A 17,753-nucleotide genomic window follows, 5' to 3' on the forward strand; every position below is an offset into this window, starting at 1 on the left:
TGTCGCCAAGTCACGATGCATGACGCAGGTCCATGCCACAAGACGCGGTACGCCGAGGCCTGGCCCCACCAAAATGTTTCCGCGCTCTTCACCAACCTTGGGACAACGCTGCCATCACCGCCCACCATGGCCACCATACGCGCACAACCACATGACGTGACCCAGCATATCTTCCACGGAGATACTGAGGTCGCGCCTGCTCTCTCACATCCGCCATGAGTTCCGCATCCGACTACAAGCATTCCGAACCGTCAGAAGATTCCAGCGATGAAAGTCCACGACCGCCTACACGACCAACATCGCGCCGCCAGTCGCCTACGTCGCACACACCGCGCAAGCGACGTCGTCTAGAGTCGATCGATCCTGCCCGCGTACGCAAATACTACCTCGAGGGAAAGTACAACGACGCCTACCGCGTGCTCTTCAACGAGGACGTGAGTCGGGCTGCTGCGCGCTTTGAGACGGATGCCGAAAGCTTCCAGTACTACAACACACAAATAGGCGCTTCGCATTGGTCAGCACGGGAACAGGCTGTTTTCTTCGCGGCTCTTGAGCGATTGGGAAGGGACGACGTGGCTGGCATAGCAAGAGCGATTGGGACCAAGAGCATACCAGAGACGCAGGAGCTGCTACTATTGCTTCACGATGCGGCCACTAGACAGTGTGACGCCAAGGTGACACTCCGCGACGTCCCTGCTGCCATCGACGTAGGCGACGAGTGCAACGAGCAGCTGGATCTTGCGGGTGAAGCCCTGGCGTGGATGCAGGAGGTCTTTGAGGCCAGCCAGGAGCGAGAAAAATTCGGCGACTACTGGCTGATCACGCCTGCTGTGGCTGACAAGATCGAGAGCGCGCACGACACTGGCCGTGACCGAGCGACCACATCACCGCCTACCAGCGAGCCAGAACCGTCACGGAGAGGTGGAAGAGTCGTCGTAGGGTATGCAAGGCCTACCAAATTAAGTAACAGCATGCTGACGTATCACAGAGCATGTGTCTCATGCAAAAAGTTCAAGCAAAAGTGCGATCGAGCAACACCATGCGCCAACTGCGTACGACGAAATACGGGTGAATGCATATATCCCGAACAATCTCTCGAACCAGAGGCAGGCGATCGGTCTGACAAGAAGCCGGCCAAGAGAAAGCGCGGCATCCTCGAGGATATACCAGAAGCCACCCTATTAGATCCACAGGTCATGCTCACTCTCTCCAAGACCGTCTTCATGAACCGCTCGCCTACGATACCATCCCCTTGGCCACATTGGTCCGAATACACCTCGGAGCTGGCTCGAGAACCAAGCATCTACCGGACCGCCTTCAACGACTTGCACACACTTGTTGTCTCCGTCACCAAGCGACTCGTTCAGACCGCTCTCATACAGGCTACTTCACGGCTCCGATCACAAAGGCACCGTGTGAAAGGCGGTATTCCTCTAGTAAAGAAGAGGGATGTTCTGACCGCCATCGATGTCGTGGGTATGCAGCAGAATGGTCAAGAAAGATGGAAGGGGGTAGCCCGACGATGTGCGCTGAGAGTATACGACGGCAAATGGTCCCGTTATCGACGCAACAATACCAAACGAGAGGTGCCTTGGGATGAGGTCGAGCAAATCATGGCCCCAGCGGAGCCTGAGCCTCAAACGACAGATGCAGAAACATCTGGCAATGAGACTCCCGATTTCGGTGCAAGAGCCAAGCGGAGCGGAACCCCACTTCCCTTTGATCAACTCGCCCTGTCAGATTCAGATGAAGAATCACTTGTGGGAGAAAGCGAACCTCCTTCCCGAAGCACGTCTCAGTCGAGAGATGTTGCGAATCAACCCACAAGTCCAACTCCCAACATGGTACCTGAGAAGCCTGGACCCCGCAAGTTGACCCTGGGTGAGTTCGATCGAGAGACGAGTCGAAGGGAGGAGCACGCCCTTTGGGATTTGCTTGGTCTTGAGCCAACCGTCAAACTTGAAGAAGTCAACATCAGCGGAGAGAGCGATGAGGAAGATTCAGAAGAAGGCGAAAAGGTTACAACATTTCCCGACGGTTGGCGCTCCTGGACACCCTGGCGTACCGAATGGGAGGAATTTGACACTCTACCATCTGAAACTGCCTTTCTTGCAAACCAGAAGCCTCTTGATGTGCCACCCATCCTTCAAGGGCACAGCTCAGACACTGCCGAGTCTAGCTCCGACGATGAGACCGACGCACCAACGCAAAAGCCGAGGCATCAGAGCAAGCCGTCCATTCAGCAAACGGTCGAGCTACAGACCCGCGGCACCCATGCCTATGCTGCGTTACAAGGTCAAAGCTCAAAGCCCGTTGGGTCTCCAAGCGAATCGAGCTCCCAAGACGATGATACGAGTGATGACAATGCACAAGACCACGGTCTACCTCAACCCCCCATCGACGATACTAGGGTGGAAGTTCCTACATCAGAATCAAGCGATGATTCGAGTGATAGCAGTGATTCGGAGTCGCAACGGCCGGCGCAGTCTATTGAAGACAATAAGAAACCGACCCCGAGCGTAGGATCGAGCGAAGTAAGCACCGACATAGAAATGGACCAGCCTGTGCGGTCCATTGAGCCTCGCAACACTAGAGTTCCCGCGCCGGATTCAGACGACGAGCCGAAAGAGATGGATTGGGAGAGCTTTATCCATTAGTAGTACATCATATGCGTTTTGTTTGTCGCATTCGACGTAAGCAATAGCCATAACAGTAATCATCAGAGCTTTCGGTCTCTCACTGTCGAGTCTGTCAACGTGATGGGCTACGTACTCGCAGCAAACGCTCACTCCGACCAGCCTGTCGAAGCGCCCGACCCCCATACTCGTCATGCCTTCTCACCCACTCGAACGAAAGCACGTCATATGCCTCTTTGCATTTCATTGCGATGTCAGCGAGTTATAGTGAGCTATGAGACCTAGTCAAAAAGGAGCTGAGCAAGTTATGCGTCACGGCACATCACGTTCATGGCTTCGTGGGGCAGATGCTTCCAATTTGCCACGCAGCGAACCTCCACCGCAGCTGCGACTGCCCATAGCTACGAATAGATGGGGTGCTGTACGCATCACAGGCCGCAACTCACTCAATGACGCAGCTAAATCCGCCTTCCCATCGTCACGCACTCGTTATATATATATGCACAAAACCTCCCCTGGCCTCTTCTCTCTTCCACAACTCTACACCTGCAGAATAACCCCAACACATCCAACCCCCTATAATCAACTCCATCTGACCAACCTAAGACAGTTACCCAATCCCCGCTACCTCGGACCTCACAGCCAACCCATATCACTACCTCGAACTTCACAGCCCCACGAAGCAAAACAATGCACATCACCACCACCTTCCTCATCACCCTAGGCGCCCTCGCCTCCCTCACCATGGCCGGAGAAGGCGGTGCGCCGGACCCTAACTGTGGCGCTCCTTTTTGTAAGCGCGCACAGGCCATGGAGAGTATCAGGGCGTCGTTGCTGGCTAAGGGTAGCGCTACTGCTACTGCTACTGTTGTTCCTACTGTTTCTGTGACTAGTGTTGGCGCGGATGCGCATGCGGATGCTGAGGCGAAGTAGAATGGGCGGATTGGTATGTATGTGCTTGGTCTTGGGATGCGGTGCGAGTGTTTGCTGACGGATTATAGATCGTAGCGAGTCTCCGAGGTGACGGCTTTGTAAAGGCGGTGCCCTTGAGCTGTGGGCGTTGAAGTGTGTGGCGGTCTTGTATTTTTGGGATTTTGGAATGCTGGGCGCAGTCGAGGAGCGGCAAGGCGCCATGGCTGGCGTTTGTCGATTTCAATCTGTTATATAAAACTCATGTCACAGTAATCGTAGACCACGAATACGCTTGCCTGTCAAAAAATTGCTCGTGTGATTATCAAAAGAACCTTCTTTAGATGATTTGCTTTGAGGTTGAAAGAGGTTATAGGCTTAGTAAATCATCTAGATAACCTTTTTCGACACTTCTAAAGCTTATATCCAAAAGTTTACAAAGGCTACTGTGGGTGGAAACACGTATGTGTACGGGCCTCTAGGTGCGGCTCTCTAGTAGCTGTGTGAACAGTCGGCGGACTTGCCATTCACATCGGGCGTAGAGAAGTCTTCAGTCGCGAAGACACTGTGCCAACGTAGTATTGCATCTTTGTCGAGTATACCATGCCGGTGCATGCGTGAACTTGTAGATATCCGCAGGATGTCCGGGGTGTTGTGACATGACGGACGCGATAGTTCTCAATGAAAGTATCGTGTATTTGACCAAATTCATTGAGAACTATAGCGTCAGTCATGTCACAACACCCCGAACATCCTGCGGACTCGCGAGTGCCTCAATCGTATCGTAACAGTGACGCCAGTTTCGGCTGCCTCAGATGACGGTGTTCGAGCTGTTGCTCGTTCCAACCCGATATACCGATGCTCCTCACAAGGAGACTGTATCGCCGTCCCTCATGTCCCATTCCGGATATGTTCGACCTTGGTATCAATCCGATGCATACAACTCCACTCATCGAGATAGAGTTCCTGCACCAGATTGACACTACCAAACCACTTCTCACCCAGCCCAGCACCCGGCAGGTCAGGGTTAAGCTTAAGCGCCTTAGCACTCCCAGCCGCCGCCCCGTATTGTTCAAAATGCTTCAACGAGTCGATCGCCCACACCATCTGCTCGTCGTCGCGATAATGTTCCTTCAACCTCGCTCGCCTGATATCCTTCCTTATCTCGGCTTCGGCGGTCGACCACGGCGGCGGGTAATCCGAGGGCATGAGCTTCTCGCTCTTTTTCAGGCGCGCGTTGTTGGCTTGGATCTTCTTGGCGGTCTTGATGTGCCATTCGTCTTTGAGGATGCGGAGGCGTTCTTGTTCGCGGAAGAAGAGTTGGAGCATGTTCTTCCAGTTGAAGTTTATTTCGCGCGCTGCGACGTCGATGCTGAGGTCGGGCAGTTCGGTGTCGTTTACGAGGTCGCCGATGCTGATTGTGTAGTTGGGCATCTCGGCTTTCCAGTTCTTGACGTTTTCTTCCCAGCGGCGCGTTACTTTGTGGTAGTGCTCGCGTTCCTTCTTCCCCGATGCTTTGTCTGAGCCGGGGTCTGGTCGCTCATCTTTGAACCAGGCTGTGAGCTTGTCTTTGCCTTTGCCGCGTCGCGCGAGCCGCGTGGACACCTCTGGCCTCTTGCTCTTCCCGCCCAGGTTGTACTTCTCGAGCTGAAAGTCTATGTGTATGTCTTTGAGAAAGTGCTCGCCGAAAGCATGCTCGACGCATGCGCGGAGTGTGGGAGAGACGCGTCGCACGACATTCCAGAGGTGCGCGAGGTCGGTGTGATAGCGAAAGACGTTGATCCACACCTCAGCTGGCAAGGAGGGACAAAAAAGTTCGCGAGCGGTAGTTCGGCGTGGGGCTTTTGAAGCCATTTCGAATGCATGGCCCAGGGCGTTTGGGCCACATGATGCTTCACGTTCTGGCAATCTGAGGTGTGCCGTATTGAAGCCCAGGTTTGCGAGTCAAGCTAGTGACGTAAGCCGGGCTTTCGTGACACTAGGTGGCAGAACTCGCAACGCGAAGATGCCCACAAAGGAGCAAAAAAAAGATGTCTGATCTCCCCACCATGAGTCGAACAAGGGACCTTCTGATAACAGCAGATATTACAGTCAGACGCTCTAAACCAACTGAGCTACGGGGAGAATACTTCAGATCGAAGTCGTGCTTGGTTATGCCAAAATTGAAAAATATTATGTACATATAGGCTACATTTCAGGGGAGTTCACAGCGACGTATGATTCATCTCGCAAGGGTACATAGCTGTGGAGGCGGCAAGCAAGACAAACTCTGTTAGCCTTTAGTAATGAAGCGGGGTATTGGAAGCCGCTCTGTCCCTCCCCACACATCTTAGATACAGAACATCGGCTTCGCTGGTACATCTCGAAACGCGAAAGAGAGTCGACTCGCTACTGAGTTGCGCTTCTATACATTTATCGCACACCGTCGCGGTTCGGTATACTATCGAAACTACCATAGTGAACACCGTCTATCTACCTAGGTAGGTATCCCAGCAAGGGATGACGAGGCTGAGTTCGTCCAAGAGGGATCCATGGATCTTTCAGTTCTGCCGGGACCCCAGCAGTATGACGAACAATTTCTGCCTATAGCCCTACAATGTTTTCTTGCTTACTGGCGTCAAACTTCTTGACACCTTCGTATTCGTGGTAGTGCATAGCACTTCCTTCCTCGTGGAGCTGTTTACTTTTCACGACGCATGCAAATGGGGGCCGCATCCTTCCCAGCTCTGCGCATCATTTGCGCACTCGTTTCATTCATCTCTTTGATCGAAATCTCGTATGGCGCTGAGATCGCACCCAACGAGACTACAAGTTATACTGGATGGCATAACGGTCCTGCCGAGCGCGGCACTATGACGATACTTTGGAGCTGTCTGACCACCGTATTTGCATGTACATGGACTATCCTCCATCTCAACGTTCCCGACCCTCTCGATAGTCAGTGGAAGAGATTCTGGCGGAAGACCAAATGGATGGGAATCACCGTTGTCTTTCCGGAGTTCGCGTTTGCGAAAGCAGTTTGCGAACTACAAATGGCGATTCAAGACCTACATGGACTTAAAGAGCAAGAAGTGAACTTTGGGTGGAACGTCGAGTACGACCGCGGATGCCAACTACTCTATTGGCTATTCCATGAGTTCTCGTGGTCCAGACCTCTACCAGTCACTGCGCACACCCAACGCCTGGCACCCAGTAACACAAACCCTTCCAGAACATGGACTTTGACACACTGTTATCTGGCGAACATGGGTGGAACTATTGGCAACATATCCATGCGAGGTATCCAGGTAGAGCACTTCCCAGTAACAGCACACGCCTTGGTCAAATGCTGTGTGCCGAACGGGCACAGTCCTTTCGACGATGAGTATCTTACCAAGGAAGAAATCTTCGACAAGTCAAAAGTAGATAGTCTCTTCAAGACTGCTGCGACGCTTCAAATTCTGTGGTTGGTCGTCTCTGTCATTACACGAAAGATGTACAACCTGCCAATTAGTCTGCTGGAGGTCTGCACCGTTGCTTTTGCGACTATTGCCATAGCTACCTACGCTGCCAATTGGGCGAAACCCAAAGATGTTGAGGTTCCGATCGAATTGCCGAAAGGTGTCACGCCGAAAAAGGGCGACTGCATGCTGGGGGCATTGCACGGAGAATCCTTTTTCCAACGCACTCTTCGTCCGTCCCAGCCGAGGTTGGCCAAATTGAATTATAGAGCGACGACATCCTGGCGCATTACAAACGACATGTTCAGACCCCAGGCGCAATCTGCACAATATTTCACATTGACGTACGCGTTGGCCTTGTCCACAATGTGTTTCGGAGGCATCCATTGTGCTGCCTGGCAGAATTACTTCCCGAGTCGGACTGAGAGAACTCTCTGGCAAGTCGCAAGTGTGCTTTCGTCGACGTTGCCCATCGCCAACTTACTTGTTATAACTGTTCTATTCAAAGTGCTGGGCAAGAAAGCCAACGAGGCCGTATCGACTACCGAGTTTATCATGAAGTCTCTTGTTGACAGGCCTCACAAAATAACCCCCGAGCCGGAACAGTGCAGAGACTCGAGATACGTCAGGCTCTCCTGGATAGCTAACACCCTCTCTATTGCGGAGCCTCCCGAACCCGGAGTAAGTACATGAGCTCCTCTTTATTTAAGCCTGAGATCCAACGTACGACTAACGCTTTCCTAGCCAGGCTTCTACCTTCTTCCCTGTATAGAGGCTCTACTTGAACTCCAAACCGGCGTGAGTAAAGGTCGAGCATCAATATCATGGTGCAGAAACAACCACTACTGCTGGAAACAACTGTGCAACACAAAATATCTTTACAAGCTCGACGAAGCCCCACGAGATGATTCAAATTTCGTCCGCTTGATCAACTTCAACGGAGCATCTCTCCAGAGATCAGCTATATCAGACACGACTATGTCGCTCATACTGGAGACTATCAACAACTTGAACGGAACGACAGAGAGACTTGAGAATGACTGGGAGTTCATTGAGAAATGGGTGGAGAGGCTGTCCTCGATTTTCACGTTGTTTTCTGGTTCGATCTATGTTGTAGCTCGCCTTGTTTTGCTCGTTCTAGCCTTTGCGGCTTTCAGGAAGCAGGATCAAAGGTTGTATATTGATACTTGGGCACGTTTCTTGCCAAATGTTGGGTAATTTGTTGCTAGGCGTAGCATACACCACGGCCGCCATGGTGTCGTATTATAACGCAATGCAGCACTTGCTCTCGTTAATGGGCTCTAAAGAACAAGATGCAGGTCCTACAGGTCTCGATCAATGCTCTTATTCGGCATCCTGCACAGCACTGATGTCAAGCAGTTTCAACACGTTCATCACGCACGCAAGAGGAACGATAGTAGTATGTAGAATATATCATTCTGTCTTAACCATACTATAAAACCACACCAACGCTTTTCCCCATCCAAGCAAAAAAAGCGCCGATGAACGAACTTCCAGTCTGTGTTCGTGTCCCTTATATCCCACATCCTCCCAATCCAAAGATGGTATAGAAAACCAAAAAGAGAGCAGCCACCCAAGCCCTAATTCATTACCACGAAAAGAAAAAAGCGGCCCAAAGCACTAAAACGGGCACAGCCCACCTTCCCGAAGGAAACGAATCGAAGAAGATGAAGGAGTGGTGTAAGGGCAAAATACATGAAGCGTAAGATTTTAAAGATACACAACGAAGCGAACATTGAGAGGACAAGGAAAGTGTTGATAGCAACGACGACGGTAAATAGCAGACTGGTATCGCGCGACAAGCAAAAACAAGATTTTGTATCGGTCGGCATAACAGGGACGTAAGAAAAGACATGACGACGTAACGACCGCATCCTGGTCGCTTGTGATCCAAACGCCAGCGGGTATAGACAATATCAATATCGGGTTTGTAACAGATTTGTTTTAGACTGCCGAAGCACGTAACGCGGCCTCGGGTGGTGTGGGAGGCAGTGGCATGGTGGGTGGTGGAGCGGGGAGACCCATGCTCGATGGTGGTGGTGGAGGGAGCGGCATGTTGGGTGGTGGTGTGGGTGAAGTTAGGTTGCGTGGTGGAGTCGGCAGTGTCGGTAGTGGCATGGTTGGCGGTGGGGCGGGTGGTGGTAGGCCCATGGATGCAAGGCTTCGTCGGGGTGTAATGGTCTTTTGCTGCGCGAAAGCTTGCTGTCGGAGTGCTTCGACACTAGGTGTTGGCTTGTGAGTTCTGGTGTCTGATGATGGAGCAAGTGCGTTGGACATTCTTCGGCCGGGAACAAAGGACGGTGTGGATGCGATGGCGCGGATTGGGCGGTTTGACAGGAAAGGTGCGTGGTCGGCTGAGCGTACTTGTACCGAAGCAGGACGGCGCAGTTGTTGCGATGCTTGCGCGGAATGCAGACTGTGTGGGTTGGTGGTGGGCGTCATGTTCGAAGCCGCCGACGGCGGCCTTACAGGGGCAGTGACCGATCGGTTCATGACCATACCAGATGGCAGTGGCGAAGGTGTTGGCGAAGGCGTGAGAGAAGACTGCCGCCTTGGCAGGATCGTGGACGAGTCGCCATGCTGTGCTTGAGGACGAACTGGAAATGGGCGTAAGAAGGGCTTTGGCGAGATCCGGCGACGAGTCTTGCTATCACCAGTACTGGCAGTAGAAGCATACATTGGTGCTGGGCCCATCATTGACTGATGCTGGGCGGGTGGCGGGGGTAGAGGAGCAGGGTCTTTGGGAGGAGGTGAAATGGTATCCCGTCGAGGTGTAGCGCTGTAGATGTGCGCGTTGAACCGTACTGGGCTATCCTCACGAGTGGGTACAACGTCATCGCTAGCGGCCTGAACGGAAGTATCGATCTTGGGCTGAGAGGGAGACGAGCGGGCTGGCGCGTTGTCGACCGTGCTTGGAGCTACCTCCTCCTTTACTGGCACGACCGGGCCCGCGACGAACGGCCTCCCTAGTTCTGGCACCGTCGGAGAGGCCGGGCTGTACAAAGAGTGTCGCTTGATGGTAGAGGGCACAGTCGCGGTCTGAATCAAGTGCTCGTTGGTGATTGGCAAGGGCTGCATTGACCTGCGGCGAGACGACATAGAGTTACTGGGGTTCATGTGGAATGACCGCAGCGACATGGCACTTCGCATGGGCTCACTCTCTCCAGTGGTGAACTCGTCTTTGAGAGGGGAGTGTGGTGCTGGGGACGACTCCCGTGATGTGTTGCGGGTGCCTGCGCCTGAAGCTGACGTTGCTGTCGACATGAACGAGTATCGTGACCGTCCGCGAAGTTGGTCAAGCTGTACTTGATGCTGAGAGACAGGCGTCGAAGCAACGGATGACATTTCGATCGAGACGCGGCTGTTATTGTTGTTGTTATACCGAGCCGACTGTCCACTAGAAGAGTCGATGCTGATCTTGGTCTGGTCCTTTTCACTGGCGTCCCATTCAGAAGCCACGATTTTCGGTGACGTTGAAAGCTGCGGCTCTGTGGACACGATCCTGCTGACGGCATTTGGGTCGCGGTTGACCCTGTACCGGTGACTAGTCGTTTCTGAGGAGTTCTTGCCAGCGGAGTCATCCATAGAAGAGGACGCTCGCGCGTAGTCATCTTTTGCCTTCATGCCGCCGAGGTTGTCGATCTCCTTGCGCACACTGGTCATCCATTCGTCCATCTCTTCCGCACTCTCGAGGACGAGGAGAAAGCTTGTGGCCGTCTTGCGCATAGTGGCATTTTGTGTTCGCAACCGAGCGAGAAGAGAGTTCTTTGGTCCTGATTCGAATGTTCCGTCGTCGCTTGCGTGGCTGGATATCTGTAGCACCCAGTGCTTGCCAGGTATAAGATCGCACGCAAAAGCCGCTGATTCCTTGCCGAGTTTGAGCACCTTTTCAGGCAAGCGATCGAACGCGCCATCGCCGGCATACTGTAGCACAAAGCCGGCCGTGACCAGAATGTAGATCTTGTTGACAAGCTCCGGAGGCTGTGGGTTCAGCACCGAGTTTGACATGAGGCGCTTGTGGTTCTTCTCTAGTTTCTTAGTCTCTGCGCCGTTCTCTGCGATGGTAGACAAGTCGCGCTGGATGTCCAACTTCTCGCGTAGCGATTCAGCCTGTCGTCTCTGACTTTGTGTCCTCATCAGGAGTTCCGGTGCGAATACACACGCCTGTACGGTGGCGTGCTTCAAAGATTGCGGGAAAGCCTGGAACAGCGGAGGTGGATCCCAGTTGCCGAACTCGTGGTGTAGTACAGCTGGTCGCATCGAAACGGGTCGGAAGATTTGGCTTGAGCGTGCGCGAATCGTCTGCTGGGCGGGCGGAGAAGGGTTCTGTCGGAGAGAAGACTTCGGTATGGAGATCGGTGGGGTGGGTTTGGGTGGCGTCTGCGGTCGCATTGGTACCGCGAGGCCAACTTCGGTGTGCCCACGAGCCTTCTCTACTTTGGGTTTACTGAAAAGGCTGAACAACGACATCTTGGAGGCTACGCGTTCCACTTTCTTAGGAGGTGCTGGCAACGGGGCCTGTTTCTTTGGAGGCGCTATCGACGGCGTTTGTGATGCGGCTGATGGTGACCGTGCCGTTTCCTGCAGAGTCGCGGTGGATCGATTGAAGCGCCATCGAGACGACATCGACGAGTTGTGAGTCTTGTTCCGCATGTTGCCGGCAGGATTGGACGAAGCAGCATAGATTTGGCCAGACAGAGCGGACATGGTGGGCGACCTTGGCTTTTGAAGCCGGCGAAGTACGGTCGATACCAGAGCAACGTTGGCTCAAACGGTAGATGTGGGCGGGCAATCCAGGTCGTGCAAATTGGTTGCACGGGCAATCCAAGCGTTCCTCGAGACCCTGACAGGGTAGGCTTGCATTCAGCGTAAGCAAACCGTCGGACCGAGTCAAAGTATGGAGTCAGTAGAAAGTAGTTTGTCGTGGGAGTAATAGTGTAGGGCTGCAGTATGGCGAGATCAGTGCGCCGGTAGAGAGTGTGGAGATTGCCAGGTTGGGGGTTGAAGGAGCGTGGTATAGGTGGCAGGACTATAATACTAGGAGAGGGAGAGATCAAACGAGAGGACAGGACATGAGCCCCTAGAGAAGCAGAACGAGCTGCAGATATGACGGAAGCAGAGGAAAGCAGACGGGACTGAAACGACTTGTCAACGTTGAGTTGAGTCGTGGAGAGGAAAAGTGGCAAGCGTTAGTTGCCGCAGATGAATGCTCCCTAATCATGGTAGCGTACAGGGGGAGCTGTTCCCAGGTTCCGTCGTGTGTGATGCGAGGACGCAGGGGCTGCAGGAAGGCCCCTTTACGGTCATATTCAGAAGAAAGTTGGGAGGGATGCGATGGCGCCGCACGCTAGCGCTCGCCTGGCCAAAATTGGCGTGTTTGACCTGGCTAGCCGGTGAAGTGTCGGCACAACGTCTTTTGACAGTGCTCGCAAGCTACATAATAGACTCGACGCCAGCTGCGGCGAAGGTGTGTTGCCCGGACGCAGCGGGATCTCATCAGGCGCCGACGACGATGAAGATTGTCGACATGCAGCCACGCTGTTTCAGCGGCAGCCTTGGGCCACTGTGCCCAAGGCCGTCGCTGAAGCTTGCTGGCGTGCTGGCCCAACGTGGAGATTTGATTGCACCGCGTCGTGACTGGAGTCGAGGCCTGCACGATCTACGACACGTCGGCATGAATGATCGCCGACAGTCAATACTCGGAGATATTGGATGGGGTTCGCAAGCTCGATATTCCTTATTGCGGAACCCATGGCCCCTTCCCGCCAAACACGAATCTGAGAACATGTGGTGAGGGCGCGAAAAAGCAGCGCTGGCACTGCGGCAGAAGTACCCGGGGAGTGCGTTATGTAGAGCGACACAACTCGGGGCGTTTTGCATAGTGGTGAGGTCGTCTCAGGTGTGACGCAGACGGCGAGGTGCATGCACCTATCGATTATCGAGCGAAGATGCCCTCAGGTGCACAAGGGTGGCATGCATAGTGGGAATAGTGCGAATCTTATTGCGGCGCGAGATTTCGCAGGGCTGGAGCGAGGAAACAGACAGGAAAAGGAAATGAGGCTGACCTGGGGAGGATGCGGCGTGGGCGCAGGTGTACCTTGCAGTAGCGCTGGCCGTGCCCAGGGCCGCCCAGGTGTCACGCTTAGCCCCGCTCACCCCACCAACCTCATCGAACGGTAGCTCAGCACGAGGTCACGCGTCGCTGGTGACTTCATCCTATGCCCGCGCCTCATTCTTAGGACGGCACATCACACCACCACCTAAGAGGTCCTAAGTACCATGGCGCCCGATCTGAACACCCTGCCCGCCTCTCCCCATGCATCTCCCTCTCCCCGCAACCAGTCACCCACAAACTCACGCACCATGGCTACTTCACCGCACTCACTTGCTGCCACTGCCGCTATGAATGCAGGTATTCACAACGAAGAGACGCGCCGACCTTCTTCGGGTAGTATGCGCAGGGATGTCGAGCGTGCGCGTCGCCGGTCCAGCATTCGCATGAACCTCAACTTGAACGACCCAGCTATCCCGGCACCTGGAGAGATGCAGCAGAGCCCATCCTCCCGTAGCAGGGGTCCATGGCCGCATAGCCCGCACCATGAGCGTGCGCCTAGTTTGGGCGAGCTGCATCAAGAGCTGGAGTATGAGCAGGAAGGACAGGTGGTGAGTTTTATTATGATGGCAGAGAGTATAGAGCAAACTACCGCTTTAACTGCTATTCTATTTGGCAACCATATTTATACTGACATCTTTAGAACCGCCTACTCAACATGATTCGTTCCCAACAAGCCCAGATCAACACCCTCCAAGCAAACCAGCAGCAGCCCTCTGCTTCCGCCGTCGATGACAGCACCCCAACCTCGGAGCGCTCCATGTCTATACCTCCCTCGCTCACACAATCCACACACATCTCTCCACCTATCGTCTCACCCTTGCCATCTGCAACTCACCCTCGATCTCGCTCTCCATTCGGCTTCGGTACCATCAGCCGCCAGTCATCCTTTGCCGACCGTTCACGACACAGCAGCCATGCCGGATCTCCAGCTTTGCGTCCTATATCAGGCCAAGCAGGACCCTACGACCCACACGATATGCTTCCCAGTCCAGCGACTTCGAGAGACGAGAGTGCTTTCTACCAGGCCGAAACCCAGAACCTGACCCGGGAGAACCAGATGTTGAAGCTGAGGATAAGAGAACTTGGTATGCCATCTCCGATACAACTTCAAGTGCTGTGCTGACATGAACCCTTAGAGCGCCAACTAGCAGACCAAAACCCCACCAGCCAAGTCACCCACTCCCCCACCGTCCACTCCGGCCTCGCTCCTACCTCGACTCACGAAAGCACAGACCCGGGTAGCGAGGGCGCTCAGCCACCTGCGTCGGCAGAGTAGGAATTCTCGCTAGACTGTGTTTCAAGGGCGTTTGGTTCGGGCGCCTCCTCTAACGACATCGATGAAGCGTGCTGGCGCAGGAAAAAATGATTATGCTGCATGGTTAAACGGAGTTTAGGATAATTCTCCAATATGAGAAAGACGAGTCCCTTACCAGCGAAGTCGCTGAATGTAGTCAGAATCGAGGTTCAATACCTATTAAACTGACTTGTTTCTTCATTTGCACGCATGAAACCGCAATATTCCACGTCCTTTTCAGCTTAGTCTCCAGACCTACCCACGATTTGCTCCCACGATTTGAATGCACGAAACCCACCATGCCAGCATGATTATTTTCATACCATTCGATTGATCCCACCATACTACCCTGCCACCACACCATCCTCGTACCTCGTACGAATCCCCTCCACCCACATTACCAGACCCATCCCAGCACCAAGGCCATCCCAGCACCAACCCCCGAACCGCATGCAACAACCGTTCATCCCGCCCTTCCCCACCTCGGCGTAAGCGAACATACCGTAATCACCCACTTGTAGAGTTTTTCGTTTTTCGCGGGACATGAATCGACCTTGTTTGATGTACATTAAGCGTTTACCTTTACGCCCGCGCGCAATCAATCGATAGCGGGTAGAGTCAAGAAAAAATGAGTTGACATGACAGGGAACCCCACTTCGGATTGATTGGACAAGTACCCCGCGTTGTGTACGTGGCTTTGTTGGTGGTTGGGAGAGGGTGCTTGGATAGAGGGCTTGTTGGTGACGGGACAGTGCTCAAGCAGAGTTTTCTGGTTCGTTGGTGGACAGTTGTTAGAAAGTTGTCGGGGCAATAAAGTGTAACAGGTTGAAAAGTGGCTGAGTAGGTATTCAGCATGGTGTTACCCGGTATACGTCCCGTGGGTATCAGGTATACAAGTTGAAAATATGTCGAGTGATGGAATTGGAGCATGTTGCAAAGAAGGGTCGCTACAATAAAACTGTACAGTAATCATGGTATCCACAGACACCCCAAACCCTAAATCCCGCCTCCAGAATCTCTGCTGCGTGCATAGATGTGGATGGATGTGAACCGTTCTCGTAAACGCCGATTACTCCGTCCAGCTAACCCATGCAAAGTGTCAAACCGCTCAGTCGTGCGTCCTCTTCTTCCTATTCCGAGTACGTGCGGTAGTCTTCCGAGTCCGAGTCCAACTCGTCCTCTGCTTCCTATTCCGAGTACGTGCGGTACTCTTCCAAGGACGAGTCCTACTCCTCCTCTACCTCCTCCACCGTTGCGCGCGGCGCCCGTTGTGTGACGGCGCCCTCTGGTGCGGCTTCTGAGCCGGTGGGCTGTGGTGCGGAGTTGACAGGTTCTGAGGCGGGGGCAGCAGCGGGCGCTGGTGCAGCTTGAGCGGGAGCAGCGTCGATGGCACCCTTCTTGGGCTTTCCCCCGGCGGCCTTTGCGGCGAGTTTGGCAGCCTTCTTCTCCTTCTTTGCAGCCTTCTTCGCTTTGATATCTTCGGGAGTCTGGAAATGTTAGCTTTGAGTCTACAGGCTCCAGCAAAGGAAACATACCTCTTGCCATGCGTAGACAGGCCGGAACGAGTCGAAGAAACCAACATCCTCAAACAGATTAGGGTACAGCCAGAAGCCAGGTGGTATCGCGAAAACGGTGATGATGAAGATAATGAGCCGAACAATCGCCATGGCGAAGAACAATCCGATAAGACCGAGCATGCCCATACTCAAATACCACACGCCCTGTCGCAAGAAAAGCGGCCATAGAGGGAAGAGCACTATCGTAATGACGAGAAGCAGTGCGCCAACAGCGTACAGCTTCTGCTTCCATTGCGACCCCTCGTACAGCCAGATGTAGTAGTTGTCGTCGTTCGCATCTTGGTGCTGCTCAATCTTGACTGTCCACAGACCCTTGACGCGCTTGGGCTTGGCGTGGTTGTGGCCATCGTGCGCATGGTCGTCGACCTTTGTGACTCGTAGGGCGAGAAGAGAGAGGGGTAGCAGCTTGAAGCAGTTCTCGGCGGAGGCACGGTCGATGACTTCGGGGAGGAGAGGGTTCTTTGCGCGGGCATTTTGATATGCGGGGGACTGGAGGGCACGGATTGCTCGCTTGACTGTTGGGTGTGAGTATGACGTCTATAACTGAGGTGTATGCAATGCCTACCTTTGAACATGTCCTTCCTTTTCTCGTCGTGTACGACTGTCCTAGGCTTCAAGTCCTGCGACTTCAGCCAGTTCGCGACAGCAATGGCTTCTGGCTTGGGAGGACCGGGCTGGATGGGCTGTTGTTGCTGCTGCTGAGCACGCTGTTGCGCCTGCATTTGCGCCTGTTGCTGGGCCATGGCCTGCTGGCGCAATCGTCCGACGTATTCTTGCACCGTGATACCGTGTTTCGCTGCCTCGGCTTCTAATTGCATCTTGATCTGCTGTATTTGCTCTGGTGTAGGCTTTTCGCCATTGGGTCCGAGGGGAATGGGAATAGAAAATGAGCCTGGTGGTGGCCCGCCTTGAGGGGGACCCTGCTGCGGTGGGGGACCTTGCTCTTCCATAGTGAAAGGGAGACTCGTGACGTTCGGTGAAGTGAGTGCAGGAGTGCCTGTGCGGGAATCCTTTGGTGTGGAGGGCGTCCGGTGGAATGAATGTAGGCTCAGTGTCTGACCACCGTGGAACATTCGTAATGATGCCACATTGCGAATGGTAGGGCCGAGCGCGGCATGACTAAGCCACCTCCGATAGAATAAAATCTCTGCGAGCTGCAACTCTGCTTTACAACACCGCAAACACCATTTTCTACCACATTATTTTATCGTCGCGTTTACGACTGCACGCACTGGTCTGCATTCTACTGTCTGCCACTCGCAGTCGCTGTCTCTATTGCATTCACATGCAAACCTGCCAACGAGCAGTGGCTGGGCGCACAGTACACAGTCGGGGACGTATCGAACTACATCTCATACTAACTACAGCTCCCTCATGAGTACCTGCGTCTACTCTACGCCTTTGGCTATTAGGCGCACGTCTGGCCATGGCGGCAGGGCGTTGAAGCTCGCCTGGAACAGCGCCGCTTCGTGTCGCCTGGGCGCATGCAGTGCTTCCACGCATAGTCCCGACAAGCAAACTTGGATATCAGAATCAAGCCAGCTCACTACGTCGCTGCCTGGACTTGCCCCGAACCATGTATGCTGGCATGGTTCTGGCAGCGACACTATGCTCGTGATGTTCACTTCACCAACACTCTGGCCCTTACTTCCCTTACTGTATAGGCCTATTTTGGTGTGAAGAAGAGAAAATGACCCATTACTCACCGCGTTGTCTTGCCTTTTGGTTTGGCTCCAGTGGTCCTTTTTCGAGGTCAACATA

The 17,753-nt window shown here is 53.7% G+C and overlaps 5 protein-coding genes and 1 non-coding gene across 6 annotated transcripts; 2 read left to right on the top strand and 4 right to left on the bottom strand.

Moving 5' to 3' along the window:
* Positions 1-215: 215 nt before the first annotated feature.
* J4E93_003572 (uncharacterized protein) lies at positions 216-2,657 on the top strand (the record flags this gene model as incomplete). The annotated part of the gene is made up of 1 exon (XM_049341507.1): positions 216-2,657. The coding sequence occupies one exon, from the start codon at positions 216-218 to the stop codon at positions 2,655-2,657; it is 2,442 nt and encodes an 813-aa protein (XP_049201012.1).
* A 1,779-nt stretch (positions 2,658-4,436) lies between these two features.
* On the bottom strand, positions 4,437-5,399 carry J4E93_003573 (uncharacterized protein; the record flags this gene model as incomplete). Its single annotated transcript, XM_049341508.1, has 1 exon — positions 4,437-5,399. The coding sequence occupies one exon, from the start codon at positions 5,397-5,399 to the stop codon at positions 4,437-4,439; it is 963 nt and encodes a 320-aa protein (XP_049201013.1).
* A 184-nt stretch (positions 5,400-5,583) lies between these two features.
* On the bottom strand, positions 5,584-5,669 carry J4E93_003574. The gene has a single exon. It is a non-coding gene; the product is annotated as a tRNA-Tyr (tRNA).
* A 3,281-nt stretch (positions 5,670-8,950) lies between these two features.
* Positions 8,951-11,476, bottom strand: J4E93_003575 (uncharacterized protein; the record flags this gene model as incomplete). Its single annotated transcript, XM_049341509.1, is given in 2 exon segments — positions 8,951-11,453; positions 11,472-11,476. 2 exon segments carry the CDS (start codon positions 11,474-11,476, stop codon positions 8,951-8,953), a joined length of 2,508 nt encoding a protein of 835 aa, XP_049201014.1.
* Positions 11,477-13,369: 1,893 nt separating this feature from the next.
* Positions 13,370-14,397, top strand: J4E93_003576 (uncharacterized protein; the record flags this gene model as incomplete). The annotated part of the gene is made up of 3 exons (XM_049341510.1): positions 13,370-13,669; positions 13,762-14,206; positions 14,258-14,397. 3 exons carry the CDS (start codon positions 13,370-13,372, stop codon positions 14,395-14,397), a joined length of 885 nt encoding a protein of 294 aa, XP_049201015.1.
* A 1,244-nt stretch (positions 14,398-15,641) lies between these two features.
* On the bottom strand, positions 15,642-16,942 carry J4E93_003577 (uncharacterized protein; the record flags this gene model as incomplete). The annotated part of the gene is made up of 3 exons (XM_049341511.1): positions 15,642-15,902; positions 15,951-16,507; positions 16,558-16,942. The coding sequence occupies 3 exons, from the start codon at positions 16,940-16,942 to the stop codon at positions 15,642-15,644; spliced, it is 1,203 nt and encodes a 400-aa protein (XP_049201016.1).
* Positions 16,943-17,753: the final 811 nt, after the last annotated feature.

Source organism: Alternaria ventricosa (genome assembly GCF_023758065.1).
Source record: "Alternaria ventricosa strain BMP 2768 chromosome Unknown scaffold_5, whole genome shotgun sequence".
NCBI lineage: Eukaryota > Fungi > Ascomycota > Dothideomycetes > Pleosporales > Pleosporaceae > Alternaria > Alternaria ventricosa.